Source organism: Echeneis naucrates, chromosome 13 (genome assembly GCF_900963305.1).
Source record: "Echeneis naucrates chromosome 13, fEcheNa1.1, whole genome shotgun sequence".
Taxonomy (NCBI): domain Eukaryota; kingdom Metazoa; phylum Chordata; class Actinopteri; order Carangiformes; family Echeneidae; genus Echeneis; species Echeneis naucrates.
The window spans coordinates 4,992,769-5,015,756 of NC_042523.1; the positions used below are offsets into that span (position 1 = coordinate 4,992,769).

The following is a 22,988-nucleotide window of genomic DNA, read 5'->3' on the forward strand; positions in this document are numbered from 1 at the left end:
CACCGGTTTCTGCCGGGACCTCTTACAGTATGTAGCCAGAGCCCTGAAACTGCTGACCACTGCTTTATTGCACAATGTGAGCACAGAGAACGAGTCAGAGAAAATGTCAGGGAAGATTGTCAGTCACACATTTGACCGCACTATTAGAAAAAACTTGTGCCTGTGGGTCAAATGTAACGACATAAACAAAAATACATTCAGGGAGATGCTTGATCTGTGGATCGATGTGTGCAAAGAGAAATGTTTCGCTCCCCAGCTGGAGAACCTATTCACCTTACAGTCTCCTGGATATCTTATGGCTCCATGATAACAAGAACCACTGCTTTGTCAGCTTCCTGACACTCGACTATCTGCCGTGCCTTTCCAAACAATGGGCCCGTTTCATGTCAGAGGGGGTAATTAGGGTGGGGGAGGGCAGTTATCAACACGAGGCCACAGAATGCTAAAGGGCCATTTTTAGGGAGACAGCCCCAAGCCTCAAAGAATTTCAAGGACAGACAGACCATCATTAGGGCCTATCATAGCATAACAGGTCAGGTGTACGGCGAGGCCTCTTAACTCCAAGTTATTTCACTTTTACTTCGACTGGAGGAGTTAGTGCTCCTTTAAACAAAACGTTTGCTTGGTCTCCAAAAAGCAGGTCAGTCAGTGAAAGTGATGTGTCTTTTGGTGGATGAAGCTTTTCACCACACAGCACTGATAACAAGTTTAAGGAGGCTTTTACTAAGAGGTGGAAGGCATACTTCATTTATTAGTCATTAAAAATAACACGCTGGAAGATCTGCCTGGTGTGTGAGCTCTTAATAATTAAGCTGTTGTCCACATGTTACTTTGATTTTTATCGGTCAATATGTTCTGGGGAAATCGATTCATTGTATTCTGTGTCATTGGCATAATAAAAAACTTGTGTTTCTGCAGTGGGGTGTGTACAAATATAAATAAATCATTTCTAAAAAAGATTAAATACCTCTTTTTCCAATTGCACAGGAAAATTGTTGCTCTCGTAACAAATGCACAGTAGAAATCTGTATTCTTTTAGCTGTAAAGGGGACTTTTTGTGTTTGGGCCTATTGTGAGGCTGGCAATGTAAGCTGAAAGCAGAGACTTCTCTGAGTGTCCAGGTCTGTCCTCCCCCTTTTGTGATGTCAGCTCCTTGAAGGACTCCACCCCCACACCTGATCGGCTTTATAAAGGATACTGTTGAAGTCGAAGCAACAGATCATCACACTCTCACGCGAAGCCTGAAATTAACTTGATCACAAATTGGGATTACAGGTCTCTTGTTGACGCTTCCCCTCACAGGTGTGACGCACAGTCAGAAGCAACAGAGGAAGTCAGGATGTCTATAGGGCTGGAGTTGATGGGCATCTCTCTGTGTATTTTGGGATGGATTATTGCCATTGTGGCGTGCGCCCTCCCCATGTGGAGGGTGACGGCCTTTATCGGCAGCAACATCGTGACAGCTCAGATTATCTGGGAGGGCCTGTGGATGGCCTGCGTGGTCCAGAGCACAGGGCAGATGCAGTGCAAAGTGTACGACTCCATGCTTGCCCTCTCCCACGACCTCCAAGCCGCCCGCGCCCTCACTGTCATCTCCATCCTGCTGGCTATTCTGGCCGTGCTCATTGCCATTGCCGGGGCCAAGTGCACCAACTGCATTGAGGACGAGGCATCCAAGGCCAAGGTGGTGATCATCTCTGGGGTCTTCTTCATCATATCAGGAGTCATGCAGCTCATCCCCGTCTCGTGGTCGGCCAACACCATCATCAGGGACTTCTACAACCCTTTGCTTGCTGATGCTCAGCGAAGAGAACTGGGGGCTGCACTGTACATCGGCTGGGCTGCTGCTGCCCTCTTGGTTCTTGGCGGTGGACTCCTCTGCTGCTCCTGTCCGCCGCGTGAGACCAGATACAACCCTTCGAGAATGGCCTACTCTGCGCCACGGTCTGCAGGAGGCCCAGGGTTAGAGAGGAAAGACTATGTTTGAATAAAGGTCGAAGGGGAAAAGACATTGATTTCATTCCTTCTCTCCACACCCAGCTGGGGATGAACTGAGAGAAAGGAAACGGGGACTCCACAACGACAGATGTGTTTGAATTTGCCTCTGATATGAAGTATCTCTGAGTCATGCTCTACTCCTTGTACACCGAAGTCATCAGCAAAGGACATTTGAGTGTTTTTTTGTTGTTGTTGTTTGTTTGTTTGAAAACAAAAACCAAAAAGAGTTTCTCAATTTCTCTGTCTTTTTTATGGTTAACAATATTATGATCTTTGTACCATGTTGTATTTTTTATGCAGCCCTTACTTGTTAATGTTTACGACTGAATTTTTTTTTCTATGACCACCTCCATAATGAGGCAGATCAGTGTACAAAATGTAAGAATTAAATTTGTTGAATGAAGCTGCAGCATTACATTGTATAAAAAAAACAACCCTGTAGTATTGATTGATACAGTCATAACAGATAATCACAGCTTTTAGCAGTGTGTCAGATGGCAGTGAACACATTATATTATATTTGTGTTTTGTATATTATATATTTACTGCTCATAAGTGATGTTTTTTTTTTTTTTTAATAAACATGAAGTTTTCGTTCAAGATACTATTTGTCTTGTCTTTCATTCACTACTTTGACAACAAGGCTCCATTTAGGGTTTCGTCAGTGTAGTCATCACAGCATGACTCAGAAAACCAGCCACCAAAATGACGGAGTCTGTCTGATGCAGGTGTCTTCGTAAGAGTACCCTGACATTCAATCCTAAGGGCCATGTTACGTCCAACTGGCAATTTAAGCACAAACACGCTGAACAATTAGCCACAGGATCAGTTAAGGGGAGGAGGTGAGAAGAGTAGGCACAGAGGAGTGGAGAAGCCAAGCAGGATGCTTCTTCTTACCCTTTGGACTTATGACTTATGATGGCATGCTTGGATGAATCTGGCGTGCTATTTTCTAAAACCCAGCCACATAGTAATACAATTACAAATCAGTTTTTGAGAGCTGCCACGTATCACCACACACTTACTTCTGACTGAATCGGGAGGACTCAGTATTTTTCACTGAGTGACTTTGTCTGCCAGGGAACCAGTTTGGATGCAGATTCCCAGATGTGTAACTTTCAATATGTGAGCTGCATTTAGCAATGGAGACTGCATCAGTCAGAGTTTCTGTCAAAGGCATGAATCTTTGGGCCTTGTTTTAGAGACACACACAGTCACACCTGATGAAGGCAGCAGCTTAAAACATTAATGAACATCTCATAGTAAATATAGGAGAGGCCTTATCGGGTTACTTTCCAACTGCTGTCTCTTACTCCAGTGTCAGTGTTGCCTCACACAAAGAACAAGGAATTGCTTGACATCTGGTCATGATTACAGTAAATAACAACAGAACATGGCTCATTTTATTTGGATGAGTATTGGATAAACAATTTCCTTTGTATAAACTTTGTAATGAACATGAGTCAATTTGGTCCATTGGTCAGTAATGATGTGTCATCATTGGATGCGTAATCTGAGTTTTGAGGCATGTAACAAGCATTTTCATAAATGGATTTAATTCATAAGACATATTAAGATGTTAAGAAAGGGGCTTTTATGTTGTGTAAGTAAAATTTTGATTTGTGTTCAGCAGTTCAAGTGAGGTCAACATTGTTAAAACTGTATTTTTTGTTATGGTAAATGTATTAAAACTAACATGACCAGCTGATTTTAATGAAGTTTAATGCTCCAGGTTTTAAAATCCCCACTATTTTACTGTCTTTGAGTGTTTTCTGTCATGGTTTTTGGTTCAATGTTTTTCTGTGAAAAGGGTTAAGAGCTTCATTATTTGAAAAAAGCCCCCAAATTTTGTCAATCATGTACCAGCAAACAGCAGCCAGGTAAACCAGAAATCCCACAGGCTACAAGGAAACTGAATCTCATCAAATACCTAAACCTGGCGACTGAGGAGAAAAAGGCTTTCTGTGGTCATGCTCCGCTGCCAGTGGCCGAACTGTGGTCACATGACCGATACTGGGGAATGTGAAGGGCAGAAAGGTTGCCTGGCAGCTGAAGTCAGAGAGAAAGAAACCCCCCTCCGCCTCCTTCCTGAAAATAACAGAGCCACTGTGTCCATTCAGTGGGAACTGGGGTTTCTCACCTGGAACGGGAAACAAAACGTGAATCCAAATGCGAACAGGCTCACAAAGGAGCTGACACAACAAAAATAACATGAATTTGAAGTGTAATAAATTGCAGTACATTGTCGTTAAGCTGTGCAGTCTTTGTGTGCAGCTAAGTTTAGTTTTTATACCTCCATGTGTATTTCTCTGATCTGTGAGCAAAGCACAACCAGACTCATTCTGATTCTGAAATCCTTCCACAAATATGAAATTTACTGCGCTACACGCAGACACAACACACACACTAACACTTAACCTGCCTATTTATGTGAGGCCGTACGTTATATTATGGTAACTTTAAGCATCACAACTTAATTTACAGCCCAAACGCTGACAATTATGGGTTGGTCAAAAAGCGGAGTTGGGTAAAAATGACCTCACTCTATCAAGAAAATATTTTTTTTCTCTTCATTGTGTAGCTTTACAAGTAGATACACACACACACTCTTAATATAGTCATTGTTTTTTGCATGCTGCTGGTTGCTGTGAATGCAGATGTTTCAGACTACATGTCACGCAGTCACAAATTAATGTTGCATTTATTCAGTGGTGAAGTTGTAGTTTGTACTATTATTACTAATAATTAAAATTTATATTTAAATCATGTTCTTATTATCAGTGTAGTTCATTACATTACAGTCATGAAAAGCTTGAATAATAGCTCTCATTAAAAATCTGAAGAATAACCTGAACATTGATGAATATGCTGCATTCAATTTAAAGAATACAGGTAAACAGACCAGATGACCAGATTATGGTCTACCTGACTGACTAACAAAATATGAAGACATCATTGTTGAGCATTTCAGCATGCATCTCTGAGGAGACTAACTCCAGTTAGTTGTTACCAAAACAAACTGAGGACATTGAGGGAGGGTAGGGAGAGCAGTGCTTAGGTCAAGCTGTATTGGCAAAGTCCCTCTGGGTTTGTGGGTGTTAGCCTATTAGCTCACTAGTGAAGCAGTAGTAGTCAATGTACCTGTGAATAAATCCAGATCCCTCCCTGACATTCCTGCAGTGTTTGTGCAGCTGTGCCGAGATAACAAACTCTCACCACCCTCAGGTTTGTGATCGAATTAATGAGGTTAAAGCTTTTTCAGTCTGACAGTAGCCTGATGGGAGACGAACACAGATGGACATGGTTGCTGGTTCAAAGAGTGACAGCCCCACAACACCTTTATGAAAAGTGAGTGGCTCTCCTTTCACTGCTATACAGCTATACAGACCGATTTTTCATATGAAGCTGTATATAATGTATACATACATTACATTTATAAACAATTTCTTTTCTAATGAGAAACCCCGGTCTGACTTAAAGAGAAAAATTTGACCAGGGAAGGAATCAGAAGACCAAAAAAATTAATAAAAATAACAACGCTGCTGCCCTCATGTGGTCGTATTAAAAACCTACAAGAAGTTTCTTCACTTTCTGTCATTAATGTGACAAATAAACTTCTGGCCGCTTTTCTTTTTCCAAAAGAAACTTGACAAATGAATGATGCTATTTAATAATGAATGCCTCCTTCTGGCCTGAGAATATGACGTATTGAACAGACTTGAGAGTGTCCTTTAGATATGAAGCAACTGTCAGACACCATGAGAAGGCATATTTATAAGACGTAATGTAGTAAAAGATTATCACAAGAACTAAAACATGAATAAATTAACATATATGTCTTTGATAGATGTACATTTAGTATATGATTATTTGATACTATATGGTATTAATATGAATAAAGCCTCAATTGCCAATAAGTCAAACATCTTTGTTGAAGTGGAAATATTAAATGGCCTTTACTTCAAATATGTATCTTTTCCACATTAAAGGTTCAATAAGCGAGCACCACTTCAGTCACCATCTTCAGCCCTTGCTCTACCACAGCCCGCCCTGACTTCCAGCCATGTGCTCAGCCAGTAAGATGATGCAAAGCTGAGTGAGAGACAACTAGAACAACTAGTTCTTCTAGTTGTGGACATGAGAGCCAATAACAAACAAACTAGCCACAACAATGAGCTCTGACATCCTCCAAGGAAACACAGACTGTGATAGTGACAACATTTGCTTAAAAAGTCGACAATACTGATAACAGCAAGTCAGCTAAGGCTGACTCACACTCACACATGGAGGAGAAAGCCAGTTTGGATTCAAGGATAAACTATCAGAGGAAAAAATCACCAAGTGAATGTTAGGCAGCTCAACTCCCTTCACTAAGACTCAATGTCTCTGCTAAACTGCATCAGGAAATAAATGTACTTGGTTGTAATATCTGTGCTTATTTCAGTAATTATATGAATTTACAAGAGAGACAAAGCACAAACCTCAATGAAAGTTATTTTTAATTTCAAATGAATTTTATCAAAAACAAAAATACTTTAATAAATCAAACATACTGGTTGCTGGAAGGGCAGCACAGAGACAAAACCCTTATAAAACACATTCAACATGTCCCATATTGCTCATTCATGGTTCTGTAAAGCAAACACCAGTTCCAACACACCACATCCACATTTCATACAGATTAGATTTTTTCAAGTTGAAAGATACAGAAAAAAAACAAAACAAATCAAAATAAAACAAAACACACAATTAGGTAGTATTTTGTTTTCCATAAATTTAGTCATGTCACTAAATTGCAAAATCAAGTCACCAAAAAAGCTACATAATGGAAGCATTGGGCAAAAGACAGACACACAGATGGGATGTCCACACTCAGGCCTCACAGCTTTTCTTCTGCGTCATTCAGTGGAGTGTACAAATATGCAGCATCATCCTCCTCATAGATGATGGCAACAGTCTGACCAGCATCTGACACTGCTGCACTTGTCTGTATGTAGGCCTATGCAACAAAGAGAGGATGTTAAATTGCAGGTGCAATTAGATGCGCTAACTTTTTAATAACTCCTGGCTTGAGTCACATCAATACCCGCTCGAGCAGCTGTAGCCGCTCCTCGTTCAGCAAGTTGCTTTGTCTCAGCTGGCTGACCGTGTTCTCCAGACTGAGGAGCTTCTCCAGATGCCGGCGGTGACGCTGCTGCAGCACTTTCACCTTTTTCTGCAGCTCAGCCACAATAGCCTCCAGCTGCTCCTTACTCAGGCTGTTTTTATGGTAGCTATTCATGGAAAAAGAAAACACAAACAATATAAATACTCTAACACAGAGGAATACATGGCAAAGGTGCACGACGACTTTGAACTGTTGGTCAGCAATAACTTGAATTGGTCTTAGAGTCGGTGCTCACCAGTGCTCTTCCAGCTGGTGGTCTTGACGCTCGATGCTGTCCTCCGACATCCCATCATCGCCGTCCCCTTCTTCTGAGTCCAGCCTTTCCACAGTGAGGACCAGGGATGTGGGGGAAGCCTGCACATGTTTGGACACTATTGGCAGGGTAGATGTAATGGGCTTGGAGCTCAGAGCGGATGAAAGCACTGTTTCTGGGGAGAATGTAAACTGTGTGGCGTTTTCACTGGGGAAAACATTTGGTATTGTCTCAAAGTAGGCGATAACTTCAGTTTTGTGGCCTTCCTGGACATCTATGGTCTCCTCTGTGGTGCAAACCATATCTCCAACATCAAGAGAGGCCACAGCCTCATCTGGCGAGCCAAGTGGGGAGTCATTGGTCTCCAGCTCGTGGCTCTGAGTTAAAATGGCAGCAGCGATTTCATTCATAAGCCCGTCTTGCCCTTCGGCACTGGGGCATTCAGACATCACTACCACCTCTGTGTTCTTCCCGCTATCGCTGAGGTCGTGGAATAAAGTTAGCGGGAAATTTGCATCCACCGATGCCAGCGTGTTCAAGTCTGTCCTGAGAGAGGAGTCAGATTCTCCAGAACCAGCCGACTCGACCAGGCTGGCTTCCCCCTGCAGCAATGGGTCAATGGTGATCTCATACAAGTGCACCGTGTGCAATGGGTTCTCTACCTCAACAGCATCTACAGCCACCATCCTGTCATCTGACACCGTTATGCTTTGACTGCTGTTAACACGAAGGCGCTTTGGCTTCTCTTGCTGGTCAGTTGCTTTCCTTTTCTAAAAGAAAGAAAAAAAAAAAAAAGCTGACATTTGTATGGCAAGTCTTTATTAAAACTGCAGATAAGTAAGTTAATAAAAACATGTAAATATCGTTTCAAGTGCCAAGCAATTAAAAAAAAAAACAAAAAAAAACCTGACAATAGACAAATAATTTCTGCTACTCTTAGACATTTCTTGAAGGGAGAAAAAAAAAAAGTATTTTAACTTTCATGCAGCATTGAGCTGCATTTCAGAGGCAGTTGCTGAAGACCTCAGCACATTTGTCAATTCTCTAAAAATGAAACCAAAACTGCAGAGAAATATTCATTGAGCTGGTACAGTTACAAAAGAAACTAATTCTGGCTTACTGAAAAAAATGCTCTATGTATCAAAACTTCTTCAGGAATTCAGCTTACAGCAAAATAACAGTTATAATTTGCAGAGGCAACCATAAAATTTCATGTGAACAATGAAAGTGGTAGCTTCTTGGTTTTACCTCAGCCACCTGAAAGAGTGTGGGCACAGCATCCCTCTCCAGGTAACGGATCCCCCATCGTACCCTGAAGCACGAAGGTGCGAAATGTTCGTGGCAAATGTATTGATGTCGAGAGGGAGTCCAGTTCTCACGTCCCATGTTGCTCAGCCACTGCTGCAGTCGGACTGGGTCCTGTAGAGGAAACCTGAAATATGATACTAATGTGAGGCGCTGGTCCAAATCAAGCTTCTTCAGGTGAAATACTGTCAAATGTTTGGAAATCTGCTTCCAAACTGACGTAGCGCTCACAACTGACTGACTGTGTGGACTCATCACATTTTGGCTTGGGACATTACAGTGGTGCAATGAAATCCAGCTCTGGTAGCTGCTGAGGCAGTAGTTGATGGCGGTACTGTATGACTACATGTAGACTGAGACAAAGCTTGGCTACTATATATTTTTTTTTTTATTTTGTGAATCTGTCAAACCTTATTCTTCTACACAACTCTGTGTTGTCCTGCAGGTGACATTATTCTAAAAGTTTTTATAACCACTACCTCTCGGACCTTTGTTTGTTTACTTGCTTGAGAATGAGCAGCCAGGCTCTGTGATGCTCTCTCCATATTCTCTGTTCTGGACCATCAGCCATGCTGGCATTTTAGTCCCTCCTTCTACCGGCCACTGCCTCATTCCAACTGTTGCAGAGCTGAATCTTTTTTCCCCCTCTGGCACTCTGAACCAACCTCCCCTGCCTGTCCTCTTTCCAGGTCTTTATGGCAGAGGGGTGGTCTTGTGGCTTAGGTACATGTGACATCCAATGCACATCTGTCTCAGTAGGGACCCCTCCCTGCTGCTCCTCCAAAGCTCTCTGACTCATTTAACCATGATTAGATGTTTTGTTTTGTTTGTCTTCCTGGGAGCTAACCCTAACCCTAACCCCAGATCTGATTTGTGGGCTTGAGACACAGGACATTGTAATGCTGGTCAGATTTCTGACCGAGTGCAAATTTGTGATTTCTAAAAGCGGTCTGCATAAGTTAAATTTGACCTGACTTAACTTCACTGCTGTCAACAGGCTTCTATTCTTCTGGTCACTTTGTGTTCAGGATCATCAGGGGCTTTTAATTATTGGGACTAAAGATATAAGATCTAATGAAATCACTAAAAATGGGGGCTAAACCAAAAAAACTCTTCTTGTGATAAAAAGCTTTATTTGGCAGGCTAGTCCATGGTGGACCTGTTAAAAAAGGCAACATGCGTCAGCATAGCACGGCCTGATATTATTGTGTTGGCCCTGAGGATGGAGATGTTGACATCACTCCAACCTGTCCTCTCAATCACATAAACCAGGGCTCAGGTCCACAGTATAAAATGACCTGTCAGATTGGCGGTTTAGTTAACCTGCTCCTAGCACTGCTGCCTGACACAAAACCTCCAATCCAAAACTTTGGTAGTCAGTTTATGTTTCATCTTTTTTACTGGGTCAGTCAGGTGACGTGCTGTGGAGCTGTATTAGACCACACATATATATTCCTGAAATTTAAAGTAATCTCACGTAATTAATGGTGCAGACGCAATAACAGAAGGCCTGTGACATGAAGACAGCCAGACACCTTTGGAAAGATAAAACCTGGAGAAGGTGATTATCACAGCTGGTTCTGAAAAAGACACCAGGATCTTCAACTTGATCGCCTGGTGAGAGTGCCTGTCAATAAGATCGAGCCAACAAACTGAGCTGGTTTCTTCATTTTAGTTACACAAGTGTTTTAGGGACGGGGGTAGTGAGATAAAGTTTGAATGTCCAACAGCAGTCATCCGAGCTGATCTAAACTCGACCATCTTACTTGTAGAAGCTCTTCCTGTCGCTGCCGCTCCCGGAGTCGCTCCTACAGTTCGGGACCGAGCAGTATTTGGGCATGTCGGTGTTTCAGTCTTCTGGTTCCTCTGAGTCCTGCTGGGTTCACAACAAGGTGAAACTCGTGCTCCGTGTTGTCAACTCGTGGCGCGTGGTTGACGACTGCCGATCAGCTGTTCAGACTCGTGACGTCAAACACATGCGACCAAATGAAGGCGTCGCTAAGGCTGTAAATTCTACTCGCTTAAAACGAATATCTGCATGAACACTATCCTCACTGAGATTCAGAAACATAGCGGCTCATTTCTAAAATCACAGGACTTTTTTTTTTTAATTCAATAATTTTCTCCAAACATTACACGGAATCTTTAAATGATACAGTATATATACATACACATTGGTGTATTACTTTATCTAAAAAGTTGAGGGCCATTGGACAATGCAGCTGTGCGTTTCAAGACAGGATTGCATTTTGGACGTTTGTGTACTGAAAACATCCACATGGGGGGGGAAATAAGTCACCAGTAATCGAGTGCCATCAGTGTTTGCCTTTACACCAGAGCTAGTTTGGAGAGGAGACTGTGAGTGGCACAATGACAGTCAGGGATGAGGACATGGAGAGCAACAGTATCTTCCTCCACAGGAAGCAGTGCAAAGTAAAATGTTAGCAGCTACATGAATGAACCAGCTAAATACACTACTAATGGCAAACAGCACCTTCCAGAGTGTACCAAGAGACAATCAATGTTTTGTTTGTTTGGGTTATTTGTTTTTTTTTTTTTTTTGTTTGTTTTTTGGACTGGGATCATAACATGTAATCATAATTTGGATTCCTGTGAAATAAAAAAAAATGACTGACATATTGTAGGATGGTTTGAAAAACACTGATCGACATGCTGCTCTTTACCCCATTTACAATGCTCTAAGCTGTGTATGCAGGCCAACAGTACAACGCTAGGTTTCAGTCACAAGATGCAGCTTGTCAAAACTGAACAATCATTTCCATCACAGATCTTTGGTACATACCATCTGCTGAGTTTAACAAATATTTAAAAACCAAGTAGCTCCCAGGAAACTCATCTGAACTCTCAGAGTGGTTTTCTTTACCCAGTGATGGAGCACATGACAGGGACTATGGAGATGTCGGGGGTAGATTCCAGTTTTAACTGATTACATGGAAGGATGTGTCCAGTTTGGGACTGGGCTGGTCTCGTTTGGTCTAAGTGATCTCTACCCACATGAACTACACCGCGCATTTTATGCATACAACTAGTGGAGGTTTGTCAGGGAAAGGGATCCCTTAGGCGAAGTATGAATGAGGGTATGTCCAAGCACTGGAGGGAGTGAATTGAGCTGGGATGATTCGAGTCGGATGGGAGGTCATTGGTGCCACAGACAGATTAGCATGACCTCTACATCATCCCCAACTGCATTAGCGTGTTGGCATACGCCATGGGCTTGACATTCGGATGAGGCTGTGAAGGAGAACAAGGGAAAAAGAAAGTTAAGATCACACTTAAACATGCCATTGAAAAGGTTTACTTGCTGGTAATGATAACAGTACCTATGTTTTTGTTACTTATTTATCTACTTGTCTTTGTTTGAGCTACGTAAGTGTCTTATGAAAGTGGAGAGTTAAACACAAAATAAAAAATAATTTAAAAAATGAAGTCTACTGACCACAGCAGTGAACTGGTGAAATTCTGGCTTGAGGTCTGATGCCCTGAGGTGAATATACGCGCCTTTGTTTCCCATCTGATCACTGAAGGAAGACAGGACACAACAGACAGACACACAACAGTTTGAATGAGTATTTACAGCTACAGTAAGTAAAACATTTTGATGTCAGCTGGCATGATCACGTACCAGTAGTTGGGTGCTGAGAACACGGTGATACACTTCCCTGAGTGAGTGACCTCATAGCCCTCAGCCTTGACCTCGTGACTACGCACGATAAAGTCCAGCTTGTTCTGTTCCAGGAAGTGCTCAGTCACATCTGGCCCAAACTGACAACTTACGCCTCGCTTGCTGATCGACCGGCCACTCTGCATGCCAGAAAAGAGACAAAAGACAGAGAGAATTGGTCTGCTTGATTGTTAATCCAAGACAGAGGATTTAATCTTGCTCTGACATAAAACAATTATATACTCTCATTCAAATCAAATACATGAAATGATGGCAACTGACCTGAGGCTGTGGATCTGACCAGAGGAGGTCACACATGGGACCTGTGAAAAAAGGGGGGAGGAGGTGTTTAAATGTGCTAGTTCTTGTTCATGCAGATGATTTCTTACAGCCGGTTTTACACAGTATGACCCTACCTGAGTCTGGAGGCTGTCTGTTCCTGTCAATCTTCCTGAGGTCCTCCAATGTGACACCATCTTCACTGAACAGACCCCCATGCATAACCTGAGATGGAGAATTTGATTAAATCTATGTACAGTAACAGTGAAAAACATCAACACACTGCAGATCTTGTCTTGGTGGGCAAACATTTGTTCTTTTTTCTGTTATATAGGTTTATGCAATTGTGATATTTATAGCAACAAATCACAATAACTTGCTAATAACCTGCAGGATTTCATCTAGAACCATACTTATCTCAACACTTTCATTAAACAACTCAGAAACCTGATTGTATCTTAAGATTATTCATATATTCACACTAAAACTGGGTGAAATAACTTATTGCAATAACAGGTCAATTTAAAGTCAGCTTAAAGTATAAAAAAAAATTTCAGACAAATCACCTTTTATTGGGAAAACTCAATCATCCACATTTTAAAAGCAGAGGCCAGCTGAAGCCTTGTGACATCTTTTAGCTCACATTGTCGTTGCTTACCAGTACTTTGTTATTGATACACTGTGCAAGAGGCAGCCATTGGAAGACCTCGCTGAACAACTGGAACATCTGTGCTGTGTACTTGGCCTTAACCTCCCCTTCGAATCCATACATTTGGTTCATGTTGTCCGTTTCATGATTACCTGCAGGTAAAAGTTTTGTTATTGTGCAAGAGACAGGCTGATACAAAGTCTGTAATTCAACAGCAGAAACAAAAATAAATGTATAGGAAAGAAATGGCTGATTAAAGATTTTCAGTGAGTGTTCTCACCCCTAAGCAAGTGGAAATTGTCAGGGTAGAGGAGCTTGAAGCCAAAGAGGGTAAGAATGACCTCAACAGAGAAAGAGCCGCGATCCACAAAGTCACCATTGAACAGCTGCATTCTGTGGTTAAGGACTATGACGCACAAATTCTGGATTTGAGGCTTTTGGCTTATGTTACTGCTTTTGTCGTTTTGGACACAGAATAGTACTGACAAGTAGAATACCCGCATTCATCACCAATTTAAAAATCTGACAGATCACTGCACAAAGAGAAGGGATACATAAGGGTTGGTCTCTGAAGGCAAGCCGTTCAACTTGAAGATGTTGAGGAGATCGTAGTACTGCCCATGGGTGTCACCACAAATTGTTATTTTTTCTGGCTGTCATAGAGAAACAGAACACATCAAATTTTGTCAAAAAATGTTGTGCTTTGTTCTCCTAATGAAGGCCAAACAATAATTAAAGACTAATAATCTACTGTTCATGTTCACAATGTTTGTGAACTCATGCAAACCTTCAGTGCTTAATTACTCACCTCTTGTAATGTGATTTCAACAAGACTTGGTAGTTTCGACAGAACATCTTTAACTTGCACCAAAATCTGAAAGGAAAAAAGAAATAAAGAAGAAAAGAAAAAAAAACACACACAAAAAAAAAAAAAAAAACAGCTTTAATTACAGATACCAGTAAGATCACCTCTATGAGTGTACTGAACAAACATGTTCACCTGATAAGCACACTTTCTGTGCAGCTTCTTTTGGTCTTTGAACCAATCCATCATCTCCTTCATGAACTTCAGTGTGACTTTCCCGTCTTCAAGTTTTGGGCCTATATAGTCATCTTCAATCACTACAACACAGGTGAGATATCACTAAGTTAGTAAAGAATTAAGTGGTTCACACCACACTTTGTTGCATTTTAAACAGGAGTCAAGGATAACTGTGTATAGACCATAAATAATTTTTTTTTTTATAAATTTGTCCAATAATAAATGAAACATACTCATGTTTTCAATATCCAGAGAGTCAACAACAGATTTCTTTGTCTCATCGCTGGCGATGGCTCTCTCGAAAGCCTTCTGTTTTACAATTTTGTTGCATTCCTGATACTTCATCCTTGCGTCCTTATCATTTGGTCGAACCCTTACTACCTATCATCAGAAGAGAAAAAAAAAGACAAATAAAAAGCAAACCCCTTCATAATGAAGGAAGACCTCAATATAGTGCAAAGACCAGAGAACCAAATGTAATGAAGGCATCAGGTATTAAATTATCTAATTATATAAAACCGTTCTTTCTAGATAAAAAACAATTTGCTCTGCAGAGTTTACACGTACAACAATAAAACAATTCACAGATACACACATTTTCTTTCCTATGCATTTAAAAATATATAGACAATCTATATTTAGCAACAGTGTATAAATCCCTCTGATTCTGTAGCTTCATGAAGTTAGCTCTGCTGTCATAGAGCTCTGTCTAGTTTGTGAAATAAACTGCTCTGAGCATTAGAGGTCTTTGTTTTCATAGCGCTTGTATATTTAATTAGCTTGTTATGAGAATAGTATGAAGAACAATTGACACCAAATTAGCTGTGGTATGACTGTCTTTACAGTGGAGCTAATTGGCACTATGACTGACTTAAAGGACAATCCTTATTTTGGGCAGTGAATCTGGAGTCTAACTGGTGGTGACGGGCCAAGAGATGGAGAGCTCTTTCTTTGGAGAAAATCGGCGATTGAGTTCTCAGTTCAGACTGGTGAGGATAAAGATGTTTTATTTCTTACCGTCTCGTAGTCCTTAAGTGCTGCCTTAAATTTGCCAAGTGCCATGTTGGAGGTGGCACGGCGATAGTATCCCTTGATGTAGTTTTTGTCTACCTCCAGGGCTTTTGTAGCATCTGCCAGGGCATAACCATAGCACTCTGTGCGTAGGTATGCCAGGCTTCGGTTGCTGTAGTAGATGGCATTGGATGGGTTGAGCTCCAGGGCCTCTGTGTAATACTTGATGGCATTTTCATAGTCTTTCTCTGAAAAACAAATATCACATTTCATTCAACAAAATTCATTTTAGCCGTAAGCAATGCTAAAATAAAAATAGCGGTGAAACAATCAATTGTTTAATTAATTAATACACACATGATCAGACAGTGATTTAACTTTAAATTATTTTTCGGCCATTTCCTGGTATAGTTTCATTTCCTGGTTTGCTTTACTGTAACATCACTAGAATGTGGGTTTGACGTTTAGACATTTAAATAAAGTTAAGACTAATTTGAGTAACTTTGTCAACCTGTGTCCATGGCAGCATAATGTGTTCATTTGTTTATGGACATGTCAATCCAATGAATTTTATACATTGAAAGAAAATAATGAGCACTACCTGCAATTATATATAGTATAAAAAATATGAACATGCTTTCTATGAATATTGTTCTATTCTCCATCATCATTGGTGGTTTTATTCAGTACTTCTCTGTCTACAATATGTGTGGGTGTTATGGCCTATGATAAGAGTGAGGAGACATTGCTCATTTCACTCTATTAAAGTGATAAAACAGTATGTCAGTAAATCCAGGAACAACATTTAAGCAATGTCACAATAATCAAAATCACAGATGACAATAATTTTGATATACAATATTCAGCTTGAGGCCAAGCACACCGATTCAGTGTGCTGACAGTCATCACACTTTGCTCTGGAGGGGGCCGAGGACAAGAGAAAACTATTCCTTAATCCGATTAGTGAGCATATTGTCAGGAAGTAGCCACACCTCTATTATCCCAGTGCATTTGAAAACTGAATGTGAGGAAAAGCTGCAGTGACTTAGTACCCAATATCAACACCCTTATACGTTCATTCATCTTCTACCACATATCCGTTTCCGGGTCGTGGGGGGTGCTGGAGCTAATCCCAGCTCACATCGGGCGAGGGTCACCCTGGACAGGTCACCAGTCCATCACAGGGCCAACAGAGACCAACAACCACTCACACTCAGACGTACAGACAATTTAGAGCCACCAGTTAACCCAAACATGATGTCTTTGGACGGTGGGAGGAAACCGGAGTACCCGGAGAAAACCCATGCAGGCATGGGGAGAAGAGGCAAACTCTGCAGAGAAAGGGAACCCTTGACCTTGTTGTGCAGCAACAGCGTTAACCACTATGGCGCTGTTCTGCCCTCATCCTGATACATACTATTCATATTCAGCTAATTTAATTACTGAACATACTAATGGCTATTGTCTACAAAACTAAAGCAATGTTAGACATTTCCTGGCACAAATTAATTTGTAAAATCAGCACTCAGATAATGTGATAAAGTTTTAATGTGCAAAATGCTGGCTTCTACCTACTTGGGCAAACAAGATTGAATTCAATCTAATTTTGTTACAATCATTTGATCTAATGTTGCTACACAAACTGCATGGACAGGTCATAAACCTGCTTTCACCAACAGACAAACTACTGAAGCCTTTTATCATGACATAACCATTTGTAAAAATGTATTTTAGGAAAGTGTTACACTGGAAAAGATGATGCCACACTACAGTTCGGTGTGATGAATATTTAACCTTGCCTTGTTGATCATTTTGTTCAATAGACGGAAGGCAGCAATCCTGTCCATACTACAACACGCAGCCTTTCTATTACATCTGCTCTGACTCATCACGGAGTCAGCACAGGCCTCTAAAAGCCCCGAACTTCCCCCAACACACACGTGAGAGAGGGCCCCCTTTATTTTACTCTGAGGGGGACAGGCGGCTTACATGTAAGTTTCAGGGCAGCGGGGGCAGAGAAGTTAACTCCATTCTGATGGATTCTCTTCAGTCAGGCTAAAGCTTGGATCAAGGGGGGAGTCCAGCGAGACTATCAGTATTTATTTGCCCTCTTCATGGTCAACTCCGGCATTATATGAAAGGACACATCCAAGTACATAATATCCGGCATTTAAAGACACTGATTACAAAAACAACGTGGAGCTTTAGGTGTCTCAGCGCTGCCCAGACGCGTCACCGGCGGCACAAATGTCTAATTGCATCTCAACCTCTCTAAAAACTACAATAATCCGACAACACGACTGGATAAGAACTCATGAACGCGAACAGCAAACATACGACATGTGAGAAATGGCACGTGTACAAAACACGGGTGTGGGCTCGGTTTAACATTGATGTTTTAGCGTTAGCTTCAACAGCTAATCCAATGAATGGGGTTTGAAGTTAGCATGCTTTCTCAGAGATGTTAGCTTAGCCTAACGTTAGCTGCCGGCTCTGCCGGGAGCGTGTTGCAAGACAATCACGTCCTCCTGTAGTGTACGGGAACATCTTCATCTTTTACGAACTGCTGACGACAGCCAGCGACTTGACAGGCCTGCCAACATACCTTTAAAGTACTTATTTGCCTTCTCCTTGAGTAACTCTGCATCTTTTCCTCCCTCCGCCATCTTCTCCTCGCTGCCGTAATCTGATTCGTGCGCCATTGACTGAACCGTCGTAAAGGTCGCAATTTTTTTTTAAAGTAACTGGAAAGGATAAACGTTACTGCAGGAAAAACAAAGGCCCCCAAAAAGTTTGTCCTATGAAAGTTCTAGCTGAATCTAACTCTACACTTTATTCAAATATATTACTTGAAAAGTACAATTGTATACCATGGTCAAGACAAAGACACTTTATTGCATTCATTCTCAATTAATAAAACCCAATGCAAAACTATAGTAATAATACACTGTGTTAAAATACGTCCTCCTTTTGTCTTGTGTTGAGGTTTTTAGTTTCTTGTAGAAAGGCTGGATATTTTGAGGAGGTTTCCAAGTAGAATCCCTACCAAATAATTATCTTCTGCCAATTCAAATGAAAGCGTGTATGAAAAGGTGACAATAATTTAAAAGTTAAAGGTTGGAATATTTCAATTTGAGTAATTCTATTTTTGACCAGCAGAGTTCAGTGTACTCCTTCACTGAAATATCCCTTGAGCTATCCTTCAAATAAGAGAGTTCTACTGGTTAGATTTGTAGTCAACAATTTGGCTGCTGACGGTGAGAACTAAGCATAAAAATATTAAAATGTTGAATATAACCAAATCCTTACTTAATGATAACATAAGTGATCTGTAAAGCCAAAATTCATTTGTTCATCTGGAACTATGCCTTTACTTTTAAAAATACCCCTTCCTCAGGCTTTGCCTTTTTCACTGAGCATCAATATATTCCCAATTAAGTAAAATGTAGCCTTGTGTAATTTAGGTTTTCTTCCATCTGAACACAGCAGATCCAAACTCAACAACAGCACTGAGGGGACAAATATGGCGCAGGTGCACATCTCTGCAACTTTACTCACTCATCCATAACCTTGATCCACCCCAGCCTCACATAACTGGTTCGCAAAAGCATCACACAGCTCTAAATGAAGAACATTTCAGCTGAAGCACCTTTCTTAACCAGAGACTCTCGCACTGTTTCTGGTCTAAAAAAAAAAAAAAAAAAAAAAAAAACATCTTTAGGGCAGTGAAGTCAGAAGGGAGACATTTCTCTAGTGTACCAGAAAGGAAAAGTCTATTCCCTTTGAGGGATCGGTTTGTGGTTTGGTCTTTTGGGGTTTTAAATGGTTAGGGTTAGAAGTTCAACATCATACGATATGTTTAAGGAAACCATCTTACACAGAGGATACAGCCCAGTCCAGTCTGCTGCCCTGACTCACAAGCGACATCCCACAGTGAGGAGTAAGAAGCCAAACAGTCGGGTGACTCACTGTGACCCCTGTTGAGCACTTACTAACCCCAGAGTGTGACTTCACTTTCTCTTAGCAAGATTACCTATGACTCGTCTCTTTGTCTGAGCCACAACACTCCTTCTCTGATGGTTTTACTAGTGCTTCAGGGACGAGAGAAAAAAAGAAAAACATGGTGAGATTGACTTAGAACGTAGTGACGTTACAGCCTCAGCCCCACATGAGAGTAAACGCAGACAGTGAGTGGGAGAGACAGTGTAGGAGGGAGAGAGCAGAGAAAATTTGGCTTGCTAAGAGGACGGAGGAGGGAAATTGCTGTTCTCTTGGGTGTACAATGCATGAGCATGGGCTTTGGAGGGGTCCTGAGAAAGTTAAAACAAACACAAATGCAGGAGTACAAAGATATATGAGCAACAAGAGAAAGAGACAGATGAAGGTCAGCGAGAATGTGAGTGACATTCCAGGGCCACAAGCCTATGAATGATGAGGCTTCAGTGTGAGTGGAGTATATGTTACACAGACTTGATCCAGGCCCTTTTACTATTTATTATCCTGTAGCTTTTTAGACCATTGATCATCCCCTTTTAGTCTTTCCCTGTAAATGCCATGTCAGTGCTTCGTAGAAGCTGAAACTACAACAGAGTCCCACTTCCCCTCCTCTCCTCCTCTCTGTCCAAATAATTCACTAATGAGAGCTTGACTTCAGGGGGTCTGTGGGGGGTCGCGCTTATTTGAAACACATGTTTTTCTAGTGGGCAGGTCAAAGGACTTCAAGCAAAATTAAAGATAAATTGAGAAAAAAAAACCTCATCCTCTCGAGCTCCACCCTTCCTACTTTCTTTTACTTCCAGTTATCACTTGTGCTTGGTTGGATATCTGCACCAACCAAAAGCATTTGTCTTCCTTTCTTTTTTTTGATGATGGTCTCTGAGTCATCTGCAAATCGCAAGGATTGCTCCCATTATACAACAGCATTACAAAGCTTCTCCTCCATGCCTTCCTGTTGATCAGTGTAGCCATCTGCCAGCGTGCAAATCAACATCCTGAAATGAAGCGTCACATGTTCACTGAAGTTATTTGTGCTAAAGGGGAACGAGGAGTTGGAAATTTCACGCAAGTGGAAAAAGAAACGTGATGCATACCTGCCTACAGTAAAAAGTCTGCTGCTTGGCCTCACCTTTCCACATTAAAACGCCTCTCTGTTTGCTGCTGTGTTTTTTGGATTCACTAGCAGGGTGGTTAGGGGTGGAGACTGGAGGAGGGTATAGAAAGCAATTGTGTTCATATTTTCTTCAGCGTCTACATGTTTTGTAGGGCAGTGTTATGTGTAGGGTTGGGTTGATACTTTCCACGCTTGCAGTGAAAGTCCTGATGACTACATATGGTTTTTAGATTTTACATAATTTATCTGAACCCATAGTTTTATTTACTTTTAAAAGTGAAAAGCTATGTTTTTATGTCAGCAAAGAATATAGCTAGAGGGAGTAATATGCTCCTGTTAAACACAAATTTAGTTAGAAGACAGTGACCGATGCTCTTTGATGAACTTTAAGTTATCTACGGCTAACAAATAAGAAAGATTATTTATGTGTGAGATCTTCTATTCTATTTGTTCTGCTCGAATAACAATGGCCACACACTTGGTGCATTGTTGGAGTATTTAGAGGTGGACACATTGCGCCTGCCTACTAAGTCTTAATTCACAGTTCAACGATTTTCAGTGATGGATTATAATGTTTTTTGTTAATTGTCCATTGTCTGAACAGTGACAGTTACAGTGAGGTTGTTTCTGTCGTCATGATATTTCTGCTGCTAAGATAGGACAGACAAACACCTCTCTCCAAAAAGAACAACTTGGTTGTTTGTTCCATTTTTTTCATTTCACTATTTTCAGAAATTACAAAAGAACAAAAGGTGACCATTTCAAAATTCCTTCCCTTATATTGCTTTTCATGTCAACATTTCAACCCTTTGCAATTCCAATCACCACCAGAAGATTTAGTTTGTCAGACTTTTTGTAGAACAGACTCTGAGTCTATACTGAGGATTTTCCAGGCAAACGGGCAGTTTTGACTCATAATTACTACAATAAGAATAGTAGCATTAGTCGCTGAAACCACAACTCCATACCTGAATATAAGCCCACACACAGGCTGAGTTGATGGGGAAATTGTGAGGCACACTGTGGAAGATTGCTTTTTTTATGGCACATACCAACCAGCCCCCTCCTGACCGACTGGCACCACAGCCTTGTTAAAGGAAATTTAGACTAAACAGATAATTAGAATAAATAAAAACAAATTGCTAAAGGAAGTGTGAACAGCCAAGATCGCTTAAGAAGTAGATTAGGAGTGGGCAAGCACGGTGGTATGGTGGTTAGCACTGATGCCTCACCGCAAGAAGGTTCTGGGTTCGAGTCCCCTTTCTGCATGCAGTTTGTATTTTCTACCCGTGTTTGAGTGGGTTCCCCTAAAGTTCCATGTCCAAAAACATGCAGGTTTTCTAGGCACGTCCAAAGACACGTTTAGGTTTATTGATGACTCGAAATTGCCACGAGGTATGAATGTGAGTGCAAATGGTTGTTTGTCTGTCGATGTCAGCCGTGCAGTAGACTAGTGACCTGTCCAGGGTGAACCCCGACCTCGTCTGAAATTTCAGCTGAGATCGGTTCCAGCACCCCGCAAAACCCTGATGGATATGCAGTATAGATATAAGATGAGATGAGTTGATTGGGAGGTAAAACAATCTCGCAGTATGAACTCTAGTCTGACCTTATTTGGCCATATCTGGAGCCATTTTTTCTAATTAACCACTTTGGGTTTCCCTACTTCTTTTTCCTTTGATATTTTTAGAGTGTCGTCTTTCAGGATTTTTCCTTCTGCTGTCCTCACTGTCAGCCTGATTCTGTCCCCAGAGCCCCTCTCCTCTTTCCATCTACTTTTGCCTTGATTTCCTCATTTATATGCTTTCTGTGTCTATTCCCCATTTTAGAGTAGCAGTTTTTGATGTGTGCTGGGCACAAGAACAAGGGATCGGATACACACCCCAAACAGGAAATGAGAAATTCAAGCAAATAGACCCGTGTCTGTGTGCCTCACAGAGAAAGGGAGAAAACTAGCAGGGAGGAATGCAGATAGATAGAGCTGGTGCAGGGTCCGGTATAGACACACTGAACCAAACGACTGTAACTGTTCAGGGTGAAGTAGTTGTTGCATAATGTATGTGGGCATGAGAAAGGAGAGGTGAAACACCTCAGGTATGACATTTCCAGGCAGTGACCACCCCAAACATGGCCCGAAATCATTCTGTGATAACAACCATCCTTCTGAGTCCCCAAAGTTGATACTGTGACAGTTGGCCTAATTTTCATTGCTCATGTCACTATTTGTTTGCTCATTTCTTTTGGAGGTGACAGCAGCTCTGTGACAGACAGGCTCTGTGTCTCAGCCAACATGGTAAGGCAGCAGCCAAGAAGAAGCTCTGGGTCGATTTGTTAAAGTGACAGTGTTGCACAAACAGAGCAGAAGCGTGACCCTCTGCAGCACTTTCATCTGGCAGTGCGGTCGCTGCTTTCGTGCTATTTAACGGTAGCAACGACACGTTGTGGCGGCTAGTTTATTTTACATCACAGAGTGTGCTCCTACTGTTTATGAG

The 22,988-nt window shown here is 41.4% G+C and overlaps 3 protein-coding genes across 3 annotated transcripts; 1 reads left to right on the top strand and 2 right to left on the bottom strand.

The window, feature by feature from the left end:
• Positions 1 to 1,251: 1,251 nt before the first annotated feature.
• LOC115052604 (claudin-3-like) lies at positions 1,252 to 2,293 on the top strand. The gene has a single exon (XM_029516811.1). The coding sequence runs from the start codon at positions 1,340 to 1,342 to the stop codon at positions 1,985 to 1,987; it is 648 nt and encodes a 215-aa protein (XP_029372671.1). The 5' UTR covers positions 1,252 to 1,339; the 3' UTR covers positions 1,988 to 2,293.
• Positions 2,294 to 6,517: 4,224 nt separating this feature from the next.
• Positions 6,518 to 10,652, bottom strand: LOC115053466 (THAP domain-containing protein 5-like). Its single transcript, XM_029518199.1, has 5 exons — positions 10,490 to 10,652; positions 8,667 to 8,850; positions 7,401 to 8,188; positions 7,085 to 7,271; positions 6,518 to 6,997 (listed from the first exon to the last, which is right to left on the bottom strand). The coding sequence occupies exons 1-5, from the start codon at positions 10,561 to 10,563 to the stop codon at positions 6,878 to 6,880; spliced, it is 1,353 nt and encodes a 450-aa protein (XP_029374059.1). The 5' UTR covers positions 10,564 to 10,652; the 3' UTR covers positions 6,518 to 6,877.
• Positions 10,653 to 10,809: 157 nt separating this feature from the next.
• ppp5c (protein phosphatase 5, catalytic subunit) lies at positions 10,810 to 18,073 on the bottom strand. The gene is made up of 12 exons (XM_029517442.1): positions 17,992 to 18,073; positions 15,393 to 15,634; positions 14,609 to 14,756; positions 14,334 to 14,455; positions 13,888 to 13,986; positions 13,614 to 13,719; positions 13,343 to 13,485; positions 12,822 to 12,909; positions 12,688 to 12,728; positions 12,367 to 12,545; positions 12,181 to 12,262; positions 10,810 to 11,975 (listed from the first exon to the last, which is right to left on the bottom strand). Exons 1-12 carry the CDS (start codon positions 18,050 to 18,052, stop codon positions 11,913 to 11,915), a joined length of 1,374 nt encoding a protein of 457 aa, XP_029373302.1. The 5' UTR covers positions 18,053 to 18,073; the 3' UTR covers positions 10,810 to 11,912.
• Between the last annotated feature and the right edge of the window lie 4,915 nt (positions 18,074 to 22,988).

What these genes read in the sequence shown, in the direction of transcription:
- LOC115053466 (XM_029518199.1), bottom strand. Translation starts at nt 10,563, where the DNA reads ATGCCCAAATACTGCTCGGTCCCGAACTGTAGGAGCGACTCCGGGAGC. An exon ending in CACCAGCTGGAAGAGCACTG is followed by an intron (nt 7,272 to 7,400) that starts GTGAGCACCGAC and finishes TTCCATGAATAG; the next exon opens with CTACCATAAAAACAGCCTGA. An exon ending in GGCTACAGCTGCTCGAGCGG is followed by an intron (nt 6,998 to 7,084) that starts GTATTGATGTGA and finishes TTTGTTGCATAG; the next exon opens with GCCTACATACAGACAAGTGC.
- LOC115052604 (XM_029516811.1), top strand. Translation starts at nt 1,340, where the DNA reads ATGTCTATAGGGCTGGAGTTGATGGGCATCTCTCTGTGTATTTTGGGA.
- ppp5c (XM_029517442.1), bottom strand. Translation starts at nt 18,052, where the DNA reads ATGGCGGAGGGAGGAAAAGATGCAGAGTTACTCAAGGAGAAGGCAAAT. An exon ending in CAGACAGCCTCCAGACTCAG is followed by an intron (nt 12,729 to 12,821) that starts GTAGGGTCATAC and finishes CTTTTTTCACAG; the next exon opens with GTCCCATGTGTGACCTCCTC. An exon ending in TTCACCAGTTCACTGCTGTG is followed by an intron (nt 11,976 to 12,180) that starts GTCAGTAGACTT and finishes TCTCCTTCACAG; the next exon opens with CCTCATCCGAATGTCAAGCC.